This window comes from Passer montanus, unplaced genomic scaffold, assembly GCF_014805655.1.
Source record: "Passer montanus isolate IOZ18808 unplaced genomic scaffold, ASM1480565v1 scaffold71, whole genome shotgun sequence".
Lineage (NCBI taxonomy): Eukaryota > Metazoa > Chordata > Aves > Passeriformes > Passeridae > Passer > Passer montanus.
This window is the reverse complement of record NW_024372259.1, coordinates 1,993,929-2,010,607: the sequence shown is the minus strand read 5'-3', so window position 1 is coordinate 2,010,607 and position 16,679 is coordinate 1,993,929. Positions and strand designations below refer to the sequence as shown.

The window sequence follows — 16,679 nt, the reverse complement described above, 5'->3', positions numbered from 1 at the left end:
AATTTAGGAATACAAACCAAGACTGAGGTTCGGAAGAATTTAATTCCAAAACTGTTGTTTAACATAAGAATGTTTTAAGCCATGAGCTTTTAAAACATATTTTAAATAAATATGTGCAAGGAGTAGTTTTTCTCCCACAGTGAACTCCTGCAATGATTGCTCAATGCTATTTTCTGGTGTTATCAACAGTCAGCTTTAACAATAAGGAAATTCTAATAAAGTTATGGTTATAATTAAGGCAACTCTAATGGGATTTTGTAGACTGTGATTGGCATCCCAAGTACAGCATCAGACAGAAAGGGGAACGTTCAAGGGACAAATCTCCAGGACACCATCAGAATTAGCAACTGCTTGGGTAATTAGAAAGCTCCATTTTATAAAATGCAGGAAACAAGATTAATTTATAAATCAGTTTATTTACAGAATTTGTTCTCTTAAAGTACATTTCAGTTACCAAAGATATTTACACTGGTGTACACAGGGACCATCCTGGTTATTTTACAGTTCTTAATTACAAAAAAACCTCCCCAACCCCTCCACATCCTTGCATCTGTCTACTGTGCAAAGCTGCTGTGGATGTGAACATGAGCTGAAACTGGCCCAAACCCCAAATTACCAGGTTATTTACACATACACAGTAAATGGGTTTCTTTTCAGCATCTCCACAAACACAGTACACAGGGAGACTGAGCCTCCCAAAAGGGGGCTTTGCAAATGTGTATCAAAAGGCTCTGCAAAATCAAGGAAAAAAAACCCTAGTAAATGCAGGTTAATTACAGTATTCCTTTTTCATCTGAATATAATTTTGCATTTAACACTTAAATTACAAATAAGTTCAATAGTTTGCTTTTCTCCATTTTAGTTGGTTTGTAAACACTTCAGATGCACTAAATACCTTGTAAGATTCAACTGCTTGTCTGCTGAAAAGTACTTTGTTTTCCTAATATTCTTAAGGTAGCAAAGAGATATGAAAGTTGGAACTGCACACAGTTCCTCGCAGAATAGTCACTTAAAAGGTCTCTGTCACTGTGCTACTTCTGCAGGTACACACTTATTCAAGTATTGCAAAAAGCTAAGGCCACTTTTTCAAGAAAGGAAAAGGAACAAGATGGGATTTTTCAATCCCTCATTCCACCTTGCGAGCAACAAGCCTTCTCTGAAAGGCAGAAGTACTGATATTCCAGGGCTTGGCTCACAGAGCATCCTGCTGTCACAGAGGTGCTCACACTCTGTGCTCCCACAAGCCTGGGCTTTCCCACCTGGCTCTGAGATCCTTCCCAAGATGGAGCAGCATGTCCCCAGTGATGGCAGCTGCTGCCCCAAACAACTCGGGGGTCTCAGCAAAATGTCCCAGCCTTGAATCTTCTTATGTGGTTGCACCGAGATAAGCAGGATGCAGAAATATCTTGCTCTTACAGAGGGAAGGTTGGGGAGAGAAGCAGAGAATTCAGCCTGTTTGTGGGACCCCAGGCTTCCCCATATCTCCTCACTAGCAGCCTGACCCAGCCTGACCCTTGCTTCATCGCAGTAATCATCAGTCCACAAGTACTCAACCCACTTGAGGTTTTGAACATACACTCAACTCAAAGCAACTCAACACATGTGAGGTATTGAGAAGGTAATTCACGTACGTTCAAGTCATTTTAGGGTTGCTCCTAGCAAGGATTGCTACCAAAAATAAATCAGTGATGTCAAAGGAACAAAGCCATTACTTAGACACAGCTTCCTTCTGTCCAAACACCTGTTAAAAACAGTTAGTGCTTCTGTGGAGGGTACTACAGCCAAAAGACAACAGGCACATGATCTCCAAAAGGCCCCCATGCCCTGTCAGGCCTGACTGCACAACCTCCCCACTCCTGCTGGACAGACCAGAAACACCCCATGAGCCCCACAGAACAGCAAAAAGCCCTGGGGATGCAGGACAACCTTCTCAACATTGGCCACAGAATCTACAGAACAGAACCTGACCTGATGCTCCAGGTACAAACCGACTCTGCAGGTTTCTGTCCTCTTTCCATAATTGCTGCCTATAAAAATAGCAATCCTTGCTATTGAAAGAGATACACCCAGGAAAGGGAATCTGAGGTGGTGACCCAATCAGTGACACCATGCTCGTTAAATCTAGCAGCTTTAGTTTGCTTCTGTCTTAAGCATCCAAGGGTTTCCTGGTTCAGCATCATGACATTTTACATGAACAAATTAATCACTTGAGGAAAAAAAGCTGAACAATGCTCCACCAAGACCATTTGACCTCCAGCCAGCCAAAAGGCCCACTACTGAGGGACACACATGCATATGTCCACTGGAGGTGTCCCTATCCACTATAACCTCCTCCTTGTTCTTCCACTCACAGAGCTCCCATGGATATGGCTCACCACTAACTCATAAGTGAGGTGCTGGCAACACTACATCTGAGAATCTGTATGGACCTCTGGCAAATCCAACATTTCCCAGTGCTGTCCCTGAAGAATTACCAGCTGTGTGTCATTGTGCAAAATGCAAATATTCCAATGATAGCTTTCAAAAAATCCCAAACAATAAACAACCCAACCAAAAAAAAAAAAAAGGTGGAAAAGGGAAACCAAACTGGAGCAGTAGAAGAGGTATGCCCAGCAGGAAGCCCAAGAACCAAGCAGATGAATGAAACAGTTGAGATGCCCCCTGCCATGCCTGTTGTGGGCTGCAGCATCTTTGGGGCACCTCTGAGGGCTTCCAAGTGTCTGTCTATACTCCAGTGCCTGGAGAATCTGACTTTCCTCTGGGTCTTGTCCCAGGTTAGCAAACAGAGACATCCACTATTAAGGCATCAACGTTTGACCCCAGATTTTCCATGTTCCTCCAAGAAAAACACAAGAACAGGAAGAACAGGTCAGGAACCAGCACTCAGCAGAACAACACTGCAGATGAATCCAGCCAAATCAACCAAAATCAACCACATAACATGGTGCAGAAGTTCTGGGAAAGGAAGGCAACAGAAAGAGCTGGGAATTTTCACACAATTTTTCAGCTCAGCCCCCTCAGCTCTCCATTGTCTCTGAACCAAGTGCTTTGGTTTTCAAGCTCCATTCCTAGACCTGTCTTTGCATCCCAGCCTTGGTCACTGAAGTTTGGCTGTTCCTACCTTCACCCCCTCGTATCTGTCTCATGAAGCTGGAGGTTTTGTGCGAAGAATACGGGGCTCTGGAAGTTTCCAAGCCAGATGCTCTCTCAAGTTCGTCTGTCTCAAAACACAAGACAGTGCAGCCAACTGCACAGGACTCTCTCCTGTAATCCACTTAATAAATTATCTGAAAATAAATAAAAAACCCACAAGCACAAAACATGCAGACCAGTCAAGCACCAGACACCGCTTTCTTTGGTGAATACACTCTGTTCTCTAAATTGTTCAAGTAACAGCTTCTCCAATTTCATTAGGTGACAGTAAGGGAGAAAGCTGAGGGATTGAAGGCCAAATTTTTGTGAGGAAATGTTTTCCACTCCTGCATGTCTCGTGCCTGAGAAAATCCTGAGTATCCATTATCTGGGAGCAGCTGGTGCTCCAGGAAGAGAAGTGCTACACGGTAGGAGCAAAGTTGTCCACGGGCTCATCTTTCACGCTTGACATTAGGCAGGCTTTATCTTGCTCTGCCTCAGAGCAAAGCAGCAAGAATTCTTTACTTGTAGGCAGGAAGAAACATGATCTAATTTCCCTGGACTGGACTGGCACCATGCTCAGTACCACATCACAGAAGAAAGATGAAAACCAGCTTCACGGAGAAGTGAATTAAATAGGCTCTGAAGCAGAAGGAACTGATGCACATTGTTAGGACTGCAGGAGAAGACGTGTTAAGATTGTAACACTGTTCAGTATGGTAAGTCTCTGTTTATGACCAAAACCTGACCAAAATGTTACTTCTCAGAATTACTCACATTTCTAAAGACAAGTTGAGTACTGATGGCTGACCACCATTCCAGCAAAACAGCCACTACCCCAACTTAACCCAACCCTTTCAGGGAACAAGCCAAACATGTCAAAGCCCCGAGCCGGGGCCCCAGGCAGCTGCTGACAGTTATGTGACATAACTGCATTGGCACATGAACAGTCTTGAGCACTCCTCAAAGCAACCTCAAGCGAGGGATCAGCTTGTTCCAAACAATAAATCTGGTGCGAGGTCTTGGCAGCCAGTTCAGGTTCTTTTCATCCCATCTGAACTGCCTGGGAACCCCACGCGTGGAAGTCCAGCCGCAGCGCGTGCAGGGAGGAGAGCAGGTCAGGAGTCAGAGAGGCCTGTGACTCCGTGGTTGGCAGCTCTGAGCTCACTTCAGCACTGTCAGACAAGCAGCAGCCTCCGCTGTTTCTCATTTATCTGGTTCAGTACATCAAGAGTGTCTCTGATTAAGGCCTCGAAGATCCCATCTGCCAACTGCATCTTGACACACAGCTCATCCTCGTCGTAGTTCACCCACTGCGCTTCTTCCTCGTGGAGTTCCTGCACCTTGGAGGGGAGAAAAGCAATAGAAACATTACAATTCTGTTGCTTTAAAATAATATTGCCTGCAAAGTTCCAGAAAGAATCCAAAGCAGAGTCTGTCTGTCAACAACATATCTGTCTTTGTAAGAGATTACAGGAAACGCTTGGAATAGCAAAACAAACAGATCTGTTTGAACCAGCCTATTTCAGTGTATGAATGTTTTCTACTTTTCACTGCAGCACCATCCATTTTAAAAGCTTTCATATTCCTGCACAAGTTTTTCACTTGAAAGAACTCAGCTAATGGGATAGTCTTGACCAACAGCCGAAGCTCTATTAATTAATTAGTCCCTGATTATGTTTTTGCAAGAAGCTGATTCCTTGTGGCTTGAACTGGTAAGAAGTAATGGAACGGCCTTGAACAGGACAAGGGGAAAAAGAAAAGATTTCACTGCAGTTCAGTTTATAATGTAATAAGAAAATTTTAGGAAACAACTAATTTCCAATGCTTCTGCATAGGAAGACAAAATGTTTGCATGTGTTATATAACTCATTTGCACAGAATATTCCATGCTTCATTGGATTTGACAGCATTACTACAAATGGAATTTTGCACCAGTACATTCAAAGAGTACTTACAGTTCTATTACTGAACTGTTGACAAAGAAAATCCCCTTTTACTGCTTACTGACAAATAGGTAGTTTAGAATCAGAATGAAATATATAATTTCATTCAGCAAATCAAGTCTTATTGAGAGTCTCTCCAAACTGGATGTCCTCAATTAAACTTATTAAAAATTTGTCTTGCTGACCATTTCAGTATTACAGACAAATCTTAACACAGCTCAAACATTTTAGAAAAGAAGGAATGAATGCAAACATCCCTTGTATTTAAAATGACAACAAAAACCTGTTAAAAGCTCTGTCTGCTCAGCTTCAGCAGAAACCTCCTTTGCCCATAAATCCTACACTCTGACGTCAAAATACATTTACATTGTACAAGTGGGGCAGACACCTACACGCTGCCAAACTACGGTTAAACATACTGAAAACATGAACTACAACCCCAAGATGCTCTCCTCCTCTTGCCTGAAGCTAAACCTCCCAGAAACGGGTCTGTTTTGAAGCTGACAGCTGCTGTGGCACAACGCTGATTCAAAAACCCCAGCAGAGTGTGAAGCCCAAGAAAAGGCTGCTTTGGGAACCCCAGGGAACTGGCACTACTGCAGGGTTTGCAGCCATTCACAAGGTCCTGGTTAGACACAGGGCTTCAGGCTGACAGCTCCTTTCTCCCTCTCCTAAGAGAGCTTGGGGAGAGGGGCAGGGATCTCATGCTGCAAACAGCTTTGGAAGAGTCACACTGCCTGCTCACAGATCTGTGCTACCACACATTGTGCCTCTTTCCCACACAGCTGCCAAGGACAAGGCATTAATGGCTTCATTAGGCTTGTTACTAATAAGGAAGAAGCAACATTATTTGCAATCAAACTTTGAAGGAGTCCTGTAGGTGAAAAGTAATTTAAATGAAGGCTAACAAGTGGTAGATAATTTGGTGTGGAGTTGTGTGGAGGTGAATGTCTGAAAGAGACTCCTGAATTCTCACACAGAAATGTACTGCCTGCAACCTCTATGTGCTGGTTGTAAATTCTGGTACAGTAAACAGCAGCATGTCCCAAGTTCTCCCATCAGAAAAGAGGCATAAGACAGAAGCAGCAATTTGCAGACTGATCATGTGTTGGGTGTCTGCTTCATAGACTATTTAGAGGAGGAAAAGAAATGAAAAGAAGAGGTGATGCTGAAAAAGGATTCCCTAAAAGCAGAAGTGATTTGGGAAAAAAACAACAGGGGTCTCAAAGAGAGAGGGTGTAGACAGCTGCTACAGGAAAGATCCTGAAAATGGGAGAAGATCCTGAAGGAGGTGGGTGGAGACAAATGCCAGGGAATGCCCAGGGACCTTGACTGATGACATCCACGGCTGGTAACCCATCAGCTGCATGACAGTGACTGGTGGGATTTTCTGCCTGGCCCTCCCACACCAGCAGCCACGCCACTGCTGAAAGTCAAGTGAAGTGAAGTGAAGACTTAGTGAAGGTAACACTGGGGGTGGGGGAAGCTAGTGAATAAAATAATCAAGCAGGTTAAAAGCTCTGATCTTACAGGCCTTGAACAAACCCCAATGCCCAGATCCACACTAAGGTGCTGTTTATTCTGTCTCCCTGACAACTGTGTGATGAGACAATTTCTTTACTGTCCTCAAGCAGTGAAAAGAGATACATGGGATAAAGAAGTAAAAGTAAACGAGAGAGAAGGTGCTTGATCCAAGGAGAGAAAGGCTGGATGTTTAACAGCACCAGAAAGAAAAACAGTATCAATGATTAATTTTCTCTTGCCTGTATCATTCCCACCTCTCTCAGAGGCAGAGTTCCTTCTCTCAGAGGCACAATTTCCTTTGGCATGAGGAGGAATTCCTCGAGCATACTTTTGGAAAGCTGTGAGAACATGCAATCTGCAGCTGCAGGCAAGTCCTGTTTATAGTGTATTCAGAACATGTGTGAAAACTGCTGTGCTGCTGTGAGCACATCTGAGCCAAGGCTGTTGTGACTCCTTTGTCTGGGAAAGGTTTCATCCATTTGTTGTGCTATCACAAATTGCTTCTAAGTCACTGAGACAGTTTCTTTAACATTTGACAACTATCATGGCTTGCATGGAAATGGGTTTTGTACTTTCTCGTGACAGAAGTAAAATTTCACATATTTGATACCAGGAAGCAAAATCTCTATACCAGAAAGAAACTGCATTTGTGTAAAGTCAGGAAAACTACAGTTTTAATGAATTCCACCTACATGAAAACATAAAGAGTGATGAAATGCAGAAGGCTGTGTGGTATTTTTTTCTCTGTATGCACACTTTTTATTTAAAAAAAAAAAAAACACATTAGGGGGACATGCACACATAAGAAAAACAAGGAGATAACATGGTCACATGATCCTTCTGATAAAATGGTCACATGATCCTGCTGGGCTTCTACTAAATGTCACAGCACCTAAAAAACCCCACATGAAGTAATACAATCAGAAGGAAATTTAGAGAGTGACTTAGCATGTTTTGATTTCTTGAGATTCCTGCTCAAACCCACGAATATCTCTAAAATAAACTACATTTAAGGAGTCAGTATACTATTTGGGAGACTGAAAAGAATAAGCATGAGATACAAAGTAGTGTCTTGGATGGAGGCCAGCAGGAGGAAGGCAGGCAGGTGCCTTCTCACAGCCCTTTGCTCTCAGAGTGCCTGGAAACCTTAAGACACAGCATACAAACAGCCTTTCACTCTCTTCTTACTGTGCACTCCCCTTGGGTTTAGATCTGGGGTGCTGCAGCAGGGGCACCTCCAGCTTTCCAATTAAGCCAGCTGGGTAAAAACAGCCCTGCTTTGTTGCACAGCTTCTGCACACAGAGTAACATTTTGGCTGTTAAATCAACAGGTCAGAAGATCAAGCACTTTGCAGCACTCTGCTGGCAGGCTCCTCAGGTGTGAAAACCAAACACACAGGTTTGGCAGTATCATGTGAGCTCTGCTTTCTCAAGCTCCACACAAAAGAGAAGGGGGCTGGCAGGGAAAGCAATGGCAGAGTTTGTTCTAGCCCCATGCAAACAGATCAGCACAGGGAGTTTTGGCTGAAGACCCAAGTGGAAAAAATAAAAAGGAGTGAAAACAATCTATTGTCAGCACCTGAACTTAAAATAATGAGATATGAGGGTTCTTGCTGTAGTTTAAAAACAGGTTTTGAAAGATGCTGGCAGCCCTGATGTACCAAAATGTACATTTGACATTCTCCACAAAGCACAGACAGCACACATGTGATAAAGGAACAACATGAATGGACAAAAGGGGAAGAAAGCAAATACTCAGACATTCCTTTAACTTGATTTTAAACAAAGTAGCTTTTCATAAATGTGAGCTCCTGTACTTGTTTATTGAAAGTCAAGATTTGCTGTAAATGTTAGTAACTGGAGCAAATATCCAGCATATCAGAGGGATCCCTGAAGAATCCCAATATGAATTCTTTTCTGAGGACAGAGATGCCTGATTGAAGACAAAAAGAATGCTGCAAAAAGGAGAAGAGAAAGATGTTCTTTTGTCACTGGCACTAAAACATGACTCACCACATTGGTGTCAACGCTGGGAAAGCACAGACCAAAGTGAAAATGCAACTAAAAGTGCAGTGATTGGGGGAAGCTGCAAAGCTCAAGGCAGAGCAAGGAGGCAAAGCATTAATCCATCCTGCTCTCCCTTTTGTTCCCAGGAGGTGTGATGGCCAACCTGCAAGTCCCAGTGTCACAGAGATCACCAGTGCTGCTTCTCCTGCTGTGCCCCTTCCCACAGGGATGAACTGGGAATTAATTAAGTGTAATATGACAAACCCAGAACAGTGTATCCAGGCATAATCAGGGAGAGAATTAGTTCAATAAAACAGCCTGGCATTTGTTTCTGTGCCTACAGAAGAAGTAAAAGTCAGGCCCAGCTCCTGGGTCAGACAGAACTGGACAGTCAGGTGTGTTCAGTCTTCTCAACATCACTAAAATACACAGTTGTCTCAACAGAAACTGTGAAGGGATGTTTTCATTTTAAGGTTAATTTGATATTGATCTCTGTTTTAAAGAGATCATGCTTTATTTTAACAGTAATTGTCTTTACAAGCATCAAAAGGAGGTGGGAAATCAATCAGCTCATGCGTGTATTCACATGACATCCCCACATACCCTGCAGTGGGATATACAAAAACTGGAACTAAGTATTTTGAATTGTGATTTTCAAAGACGGCACTACAGCACCCAAACCTATAAAAACAATCTCATTTTCTCTTTCAGGAAATTGCTCTCCTGTACTACTTGAATACACTTTCAACAAAATGTGGAGAATCCTAAACCTGGCTTCTCAGTTTAGGGCTACCCCATGAGCTACTGGGGATAGGCACCTGTGTATCCTCTCCTGGCCCTGCACAGAACTCATGACCTTCAGCTGGGGATGACTAGGAGACAGAGAAAGCTGTCCAATACTTCACGTTTCACAGAGATTTTAATAACATGGAGTTCAATTTCTCTTGCCTTATCTCTTTAGGTTTTCAGTTAAAAGTTCCTCTGATAGTGCCCCACATCACAGTATAAATTTGTAAGAAATGCCTCTGGGACTGCCTTATTCCTAAAGCATGGCATGCTGCAACCTTCACAGAATTATTCCCAGTCTTCAGCTGAAGTTTTATTACCATTATTTTGTGAAAAGAAAATAAAATTAAACACATTATTTATTAGGCCAAACCTGTCAAAGCTCCATTAATCTTTGATGTCTGGCTCTGCATGTAAATCACAGACTGGATTGTCTGAACTTCAAACATCACCTGAAGCACTCTGGATGCCTTCAACTAGAGCAAATGTTTCCAGACAGGAATCTTTCTCTCTAGCTATGTTGCAAAAAAAATAGGAAGTTGGTACACATGCATAATAGCTGTAATATTAGTTCCCTTGGAGATCTAAACACAGAACTTTTTTGTGCAAACTTTAATAACCTCTATATCCCAGAATCAAGTGTATCAGGATGTATTTGGATCTATAAATAGATATTCTATTTACATACAATTAAACCCCTGTGTTGGAAACCCTCCAGTGATGGGCAATTAAAAGACCACATGACCCATAAATCCAAATTACTCATATGGGCTCGTTGTGTGGAATCAATTCCAGGTGTAATTAAGTGAAGCAGTGTTAATGACAACTCATATTCCCAAGCAGAACCTTCACTATCATTATAGCCAATAAAGATGTTAACCTGGCAATACAAGACAACAAAATAACTTTCAAAAACTGTACACAGCCAGACATGCTCCATCTCAGGCAGTTTTAACACTGCACTGTCTCTGCCCCTGTAGCAGTTGTATTCACTAGTTTAATTACATTCTCTGTATCACTGTCTCAAATTAAATAATATTACTTCAAAATAAAAACATTTTATATTAAAGTAAGAGGAAACACATATTCCCATCTCAAAGAAAAAGTTTACTCTCAGTCAAATATTTCATTGTTTCCTTCTGGAAATTCATGCTTTAAACTTTTTGGGAGTGAGCGAATTTATCCTGCAGTCAAATGAGTGGGCAGAATTAACTCAAGTCACCTTCCCTCACTGGCACTGGACTTCTGACACCTCATGTACACTTTGTATTTTTTAAACAGCATGACTGAATACTGAAAATACATTTATATGCCACACTTCAGTCTGGTGGGACAATATCTGACAAGATTGTTTGTTTCCATTCCCTTACCAGTATGTGATCCACCCGGTCTCGTTTCTTCCGCCCAAATTTCATCATCTTCTGCCAGTCTGTTTTGTGGTTAGGCTCTTTCCTCAGGCTGAACAACTTCAGTACTTCAGCTGCAATGAAGTTCTAGAGAACAGTAAAGGTGAGATTTATCACACTTGAGCTAAGAAATTAAAGGTATGCACAAAGCAGCTCCCATAAAAAGTCACACTACAGAATTCACATCAGCTTGGCAGGACAATTATTAAACCCAGAAATGGGGGGGGAAAACAAGACACCCACTGCTGTTTCAACCTTGAGAACAGACACTTTCAACACTACACAAAGAGGATTCTGACAATTTATTTTATGGGAAAATATTAAAGAAAAGCAGGGTGGGAATTTGGTGTCCTTGTCCTGAATCCCCGCTGTCCCCAGCCACATGCTTTTGAAAGTCTTCTCAAATAACTGTGATTTAGATACTATTTCTTTATTTTCTTTGCTTTCCTGGACAGTTAACACGCTGTATCTTCAGCAGGTTAATCAACATTTAGTCAACTCCCTCAATTTCAGAAGAAACAGTGCAGGGGAAAGTTCATTTGTGTCCTGATGAGCCATATGGAAGGTTCTTTGTGGAGAGCTTTAAGGGAGACAGGTTTTTTCCCAATGTCCAGCCCTGCAAGTTTAACCTAGGTCCAGTCAGGCTCTCACTTGTTCCCCAGGCTCTGTGATTTTGTTGTTCTTTGAGCACTACCACCAACAACATGGAGGCCTCCTCTGGCTTGTCAAATACGACAAGATCCTCACCAGTCAAATTTTGGGATCCTCTGGGCAACTCCTGCTGTCCTCAGAGAGGCTGGTATAGGGGTGTGTGTGTCTGAGTGAAAAATCTAGCTCATCCCATTTGGCCCAACCCTAGTGTTGGATCCATTCCAATTCAGCCATACAGAAATCTGCTACAGCAGCAGGCTGTCAGTACACCAATTTTATAATTTTATAAGATCAAGGTCATCCTGGCAGTTCTGCACAGAGGACTGAGGTTTAAAAACAACCAGTAACAGTCATAAGGACAGGGAGGCCAATCTGTTGAGTAAAAACAGACCATTCTGACAAATTTTCTTTCAGGTTGGTAATCTTCCTTTTCTCAACTCATCTCTTGCTGGATACACCTCTTATGATCTTCTAACACTCAGGTAAATGCCAGTTCAGTGTTTTTCATCTTATTTTCCCTGCTCAACAAAGATTTCATCCTACCTTGATTTCATCCAGATCATTTGGATCTTTGACTCGGCGAAAATAAGCAGATGCAATCCTACAGGGTTTCATCCAAATGGGCTGATTCAGATTAGGGTCCTCAGCAAAGATTTCCCCAAAGATCTCTCTTGTTAAATCAAATACCACCTGAACAAAGGAAGAAGTAAAGGTTATGGCTTTTTTTGTCCAGGATAAACTTTCGAAGAGCAAGACCAAAATGCCTGAAGATTGTACCTTTCTATAAACCTGCTTGTTTATGGTGTCTGTGTCCTGCTCTTGGAGGCTACCACTAAGATCTGTTTTAAGGCTGCAGCTTTGAAGATCGTGACCCAGCTCTTTCAGTTTCCAGAGCTCCTCAGCTGCTGCATGCACCATCCCTTCCACCTCCACGGCAGTGTGAGGGACAGCCAGGGGCTCCTCGCTCGGCTTGGTGGGCACTTTCTGCGGCTCTGCCTGGGGCAGCACTGCTGGCTCCTCAGCCTGCTTCTGCTGCAGCTTACGGGAACTCAGGCCATAGTCCTCATCAAACCAGTCTTGATCATCTCCCAGCACACTCAGGAACTCCCGGTTGAGCTCCAGCTCTGCCAGTCTCTTGGCAAGCTCCTCCTGGCCACTGGCGCCAAACACGGGACTCTCCTGCGAATCAAGAGCCACAGAGTAAAAGTCAAAGTGGTGTCACACCGTTGTGTCCCTCAGCTCACATTTTTAAATGCTTTACTGATGTAGTTGGCAATAAATGGCTACCTAAACAAGCCATGCACTGGGATACACAAAAATGTATAAGACACATACAGAACATACAGGTAATCTCCACATCATCCAACAGAAACTGGGAGAAAAACTGGTGCCACACCACATTCCTGATTTAATCATCCCCAGTCAAAGGCACAATCAACTCTTAAAATCAGTGCAAGGTGTCTGCTACTCACTGGTCTGGGACACATGTCTGGAGAGGAAAGCTCTTCTCTGTCATCTTCCAAATCAGAACTTAGGAAGAAGTTGTTCAGTCCGTCTGGAATCTGCTTTTCCACCTGCTGGGGTGGAGTAGTGGCTTCCTCCTTCACATCACAGAGCTCCTGGTTGCTGAGCTGGATTTTCTCATTTTTGATCTTCTTTATTTGCTGTAACTGATTGACTGTGTCTTTCACAAAATCTCTTAGTAGACTGTCTGTCAGCAAACTGACCTTTTCCAGCTGGTCTTTTGACTTTTCTTCCTCTCTAAGAGGCAGGCTGAGCTGTGCTTCTAACTGGTTCTTTTCTTTTGTCAGCAAATCCAGCAGTGGGGTTGCAGGCTTCTCCACATCAGGAGAGAGATCATCTAACTTTTCAGCACATTCCTCTCCCAATGTCTTCTGCCTCTCCAGTTTTTCAGAAAGGAAATCTGACATGTCATCCAACTGAACAGTGGAAATCTCATCCACAACACTGGAAGTGAGAGGAGTATGGCTGGCTTCCTCTTTTACAGCATCCTTCAGGTAATCCACCACTGACTGTTCTTGGGCAAATGAACCAGCAGCTACAGAAATCTCTTCTATGCTGTTTGCTTTAGATGACAACTCCTCTTCAACCCTTTCCTCAGCTGAGGCTTCTGAAGCAGCTGTGTCCACAGGAGCTTTATCCTGGGAATAATTCTCTGTTGCATTTCTGCTCTGGCTTTCAGCTTCTTTGCCAGGTTTGGAACTTTCTCTATCTTTCTGCTCAGCTTTGTGTTGTTTCTCCAGTCTATCATCCAAGAATGAGTCTTCATCATCCTTTTTTGTGTCTAAATGGCTATCGATACTTTCTGTAATGTGAGAGATTTTCTGAGGAGGAGCAAAAATACCATGCTTTTCTCTGCAATCAAAATATTTAATATCATCATAAGTTCCATTGTTGTTCCCTTCAGGTTTATCCAACTCCACACCAGCCCAAAACCCTTTGGCAAATTTAGTAAGCCCTTTGAAGCGCAGTGTTCCAGGCTGGACTTTACTCACAAGTACTCTGTCTCCAATGTTGAAATTGGCCAAACTATCTGCTTCTTCTGTGACTGAAGCTGAGGCCCACAGTGGTGAACAAGCAGGAGCCTGTTCTTGCTCCACATCTCTGCGTTCAGCATTTTTCATAAGTTCTGTTGGGGACTTCAGTTCCAGCAGTCTCTCTGAGTGCATGCTGCCAGAGAGAGACCTGTCACTGAGGCACTCACTGATTTCACCATCGCTGCCCAGGCTGGTGGATCTGCTCCGGCTGGCCTGGGTGTGCTGGGACTGCTCCCTCAGGGACTTCCCATTAGCAGAGAGCAGGGAACCCTCAAAGTCATCTCTGTAGCATTCCCCAGGCAGTGTTTCTTCAGCTGAAGCTTGTTTTCTGGAAGAAGATTCTTCAAAGTCTTCAGGGTATGATGGCTCTTTTTGACTCAAGAGCTGTTCAGAAAGCAGATCACCTTTTTCCTCTGCAGATTTGCTGAGTTTGTGAGAAGTCTCCTCTATGCTTGGGCCACTTACAGCATCTTTATTTGACTGTCTCTGTTCTAAGATTTCTTCTGTATCATGAAGACTTTCCACAGCTACATCTAACAGTTCCTTCAGAGAGAGTTTGTTTTCAGAGCAGTGATCCAGTGAACTCTCCCGTCCTTCGTCTAACGTCAGCAAGACGTCAGAACTCTCCACAGGCTTAACATCAGAACCTCCATTCTCATATTCCTCTGACTTTATGTATTCCAGGTCTTCTGTAATCTCAGATTTATGGCTAATGATAGGACCAGCACTGGATGCATTTACCACTTTGTTCACTGATTCAAGACTCCTGCTAATGTCTTTCATATCTTTGAGAAGAGCTGAAGAGCTATCTGAGGAATCACCAGATCCTGCTCTGGAACTCTTTGGTAACACTGAAGCCAAGGAAGCTGTTCCAGAAGGTTCTCCTGCATGGATAGCTGTCACAGCCACCTTCTTGGTGTGCACAGACACAGATCTCTCGGTTCTTGACGACACAGCATCTGGAAGGAAAATAAAAAGTGAATTTCAGCAGATTATATAACCCATATTGTTTTACTGCAAACTTGTTGTTTTGGCAACTAAATTAATATCAAGGTTTCTGTATTATAAGAAGATACAAACTGGTTCCTTGGAAACATATACTTCTGGCTGTCCTATGAACATTCACAGGAGCAACTTCCATTCAATTTCAGGGTTATAAAGTTTTCTTTCTACTTATGTTCCTTTAACCAGCACCCTAAGGTAAGGACTCAGTTATTTGTTTGCAAGCCACAAACACAATGAAGATTAGAACTGGAGATAATGAGATAATCATCAACAGCAAAACAGTGAAAAGTATCCGAACTCAAGTGGTAATGGAACAAGAAACAAAAGAAAGTAAAACGGTTGTCACTTAATTATGGTTTCATATACACCTCAGAAAGAGTAAACTAAATACTGAATACACGGGGTATTCTGCAAAAAATACAATAAATAACACTGCAAAATATACAGCTCCATCACTATCATTTTATGGAGTTTTCACCTTCTCTTAAAACCTCATTGTAAATAAAGAAGGAGAAGGTTCAAGAATTTTAAAACAGTCAGTCTTCAAGATCTTAAGCTGTAGTATGGATTCTTCCAGTTACCTACCTGCATGTTCTGAAACAGATTCCAAAGATGTTCTGGATCTCTCTGACTCAGTCAGTGATTTCCAGTTTTTAGCTGTCTCAGGCCTAAATTGGAAAAATCAAATTGCATGAATTACAGTTACACCAGTGGGTGATGTTTGCTTGGGTTTTTTTTAATAGATAAAAATGGAAATAAAGGCATGTGTAAATGTAACACCACACCAATGTAGCATTATAATTATAACATAAGCAGTTTGCTTTGTCAACATACTATGACATTAGAAAATGGGAATGGGGACAGAGGAGAGTCTGGAGAGTCCTGGAAACTAATTTTTTAAAAAGACTAATCAAACATTATCTCTTTCCAGGAAAAAAAAAAGCAGGGGGGAGACAGAAAAAAGTTGTGTGGTTTCTGTTTTTTTTTAATCTGAATGCACTAAAATTGCACCATCTGCTGGGGAAAATGAATGCTTAAAAATACAGTAGGAAGTGCAGAAGATCAGTTGAATTCTCTACTCTTTAAAACCTAAGATCTAAACCAGATTTAAGTTGCAAAGATGAATGGTTTGCCTTACACAGTGCAGTGGACATTACCAAAATGGAAAACAAAAAAGCCTTCAGGCTAATAACCCATGCACAGTATCTGGCAGAATTCTTGTACAACAGAAAATTACTATTATTTTAAAAATTGAAAATAGAGCCTGAAAGGCTGAGCAGGAGAAGAGTGAGGTGTGTAAGATTACAGACATGGTAAATCTTATCTGTTTTGGGTCTGGTGACAGCAGCAAATAGGTCAATTGGGTACTGCCAATGTCCAGTGCTTTAAGGCACAGAAATTAGCAGCTTTCCTTACATCCATGGTTTTGGCTAAAACAGCAATCAGCTCCAAAATAATCTCAAAAAGAAGGAGAAATCCCAGCTACCTATGGAGTGGTGGTGCCTTGATCTTAGGTTTTTCAGCAGCAGCTGAGGATGGAGTTTTGATCTGAGGTTTGGCTGTTGGTGATGATTCCAGATCTTGGCTCAGCTCTGCTTCAGTCTTCTTGATAAACTCGTCATATGACTGCACATGGAAAACAATTCCAGCTGTTAATACACTAA

At 42.4% G+C, this 16,679-nt stretch overlaps 1 protein-coding gene across 5 annotated transcripts in view; it reads right to left on the bottom strand.

Annotated features, from left to right (window-relative positions):
* Positions 1-396: 396 nt before the first annotated feature.
* Positions 397-16,679, bottom strand: part of CEP350 (centrosomal protein 350) — a 72,583-nt gene continuing 56,300 nt past the window's right edge. For all 5 annotated transcript variants that reach the window (XM_039730198.1, XM_039730197.1, XM_039730199.1 and 2 more), the window contains 7 exons: positions 16,502-16,641; positions 15,601-15,683; positions 12,925-14,969; positions 12,230-12,631; positions 11,996-12,142; positions 10,766-10,888; positions 397-4,475 (listed from right to left, as the gene is read on the bottom strand). In XM_039730198.1, the coding sequence (XP_039586132.1) occupies positions 4,311-4,475; positions 10,766-10,888; positions 11,996-12,142; positions 12,230-12,631; positions 12,925-14,969; positions 15,601-15,683; positions 16,502-16,641 (3,105 nt within the window). In that variant the 3' untranslated portion in view covers positions 397-4,310. The remainder of the gene's footprint in view (positions 4,476-10,765; positions 10,889-11,995; positions 12,143-12,229; positions 12,632-12,924; positions 14,970-15,600; positions 15,684-16,501; positions 16,642-16,679) is intronic.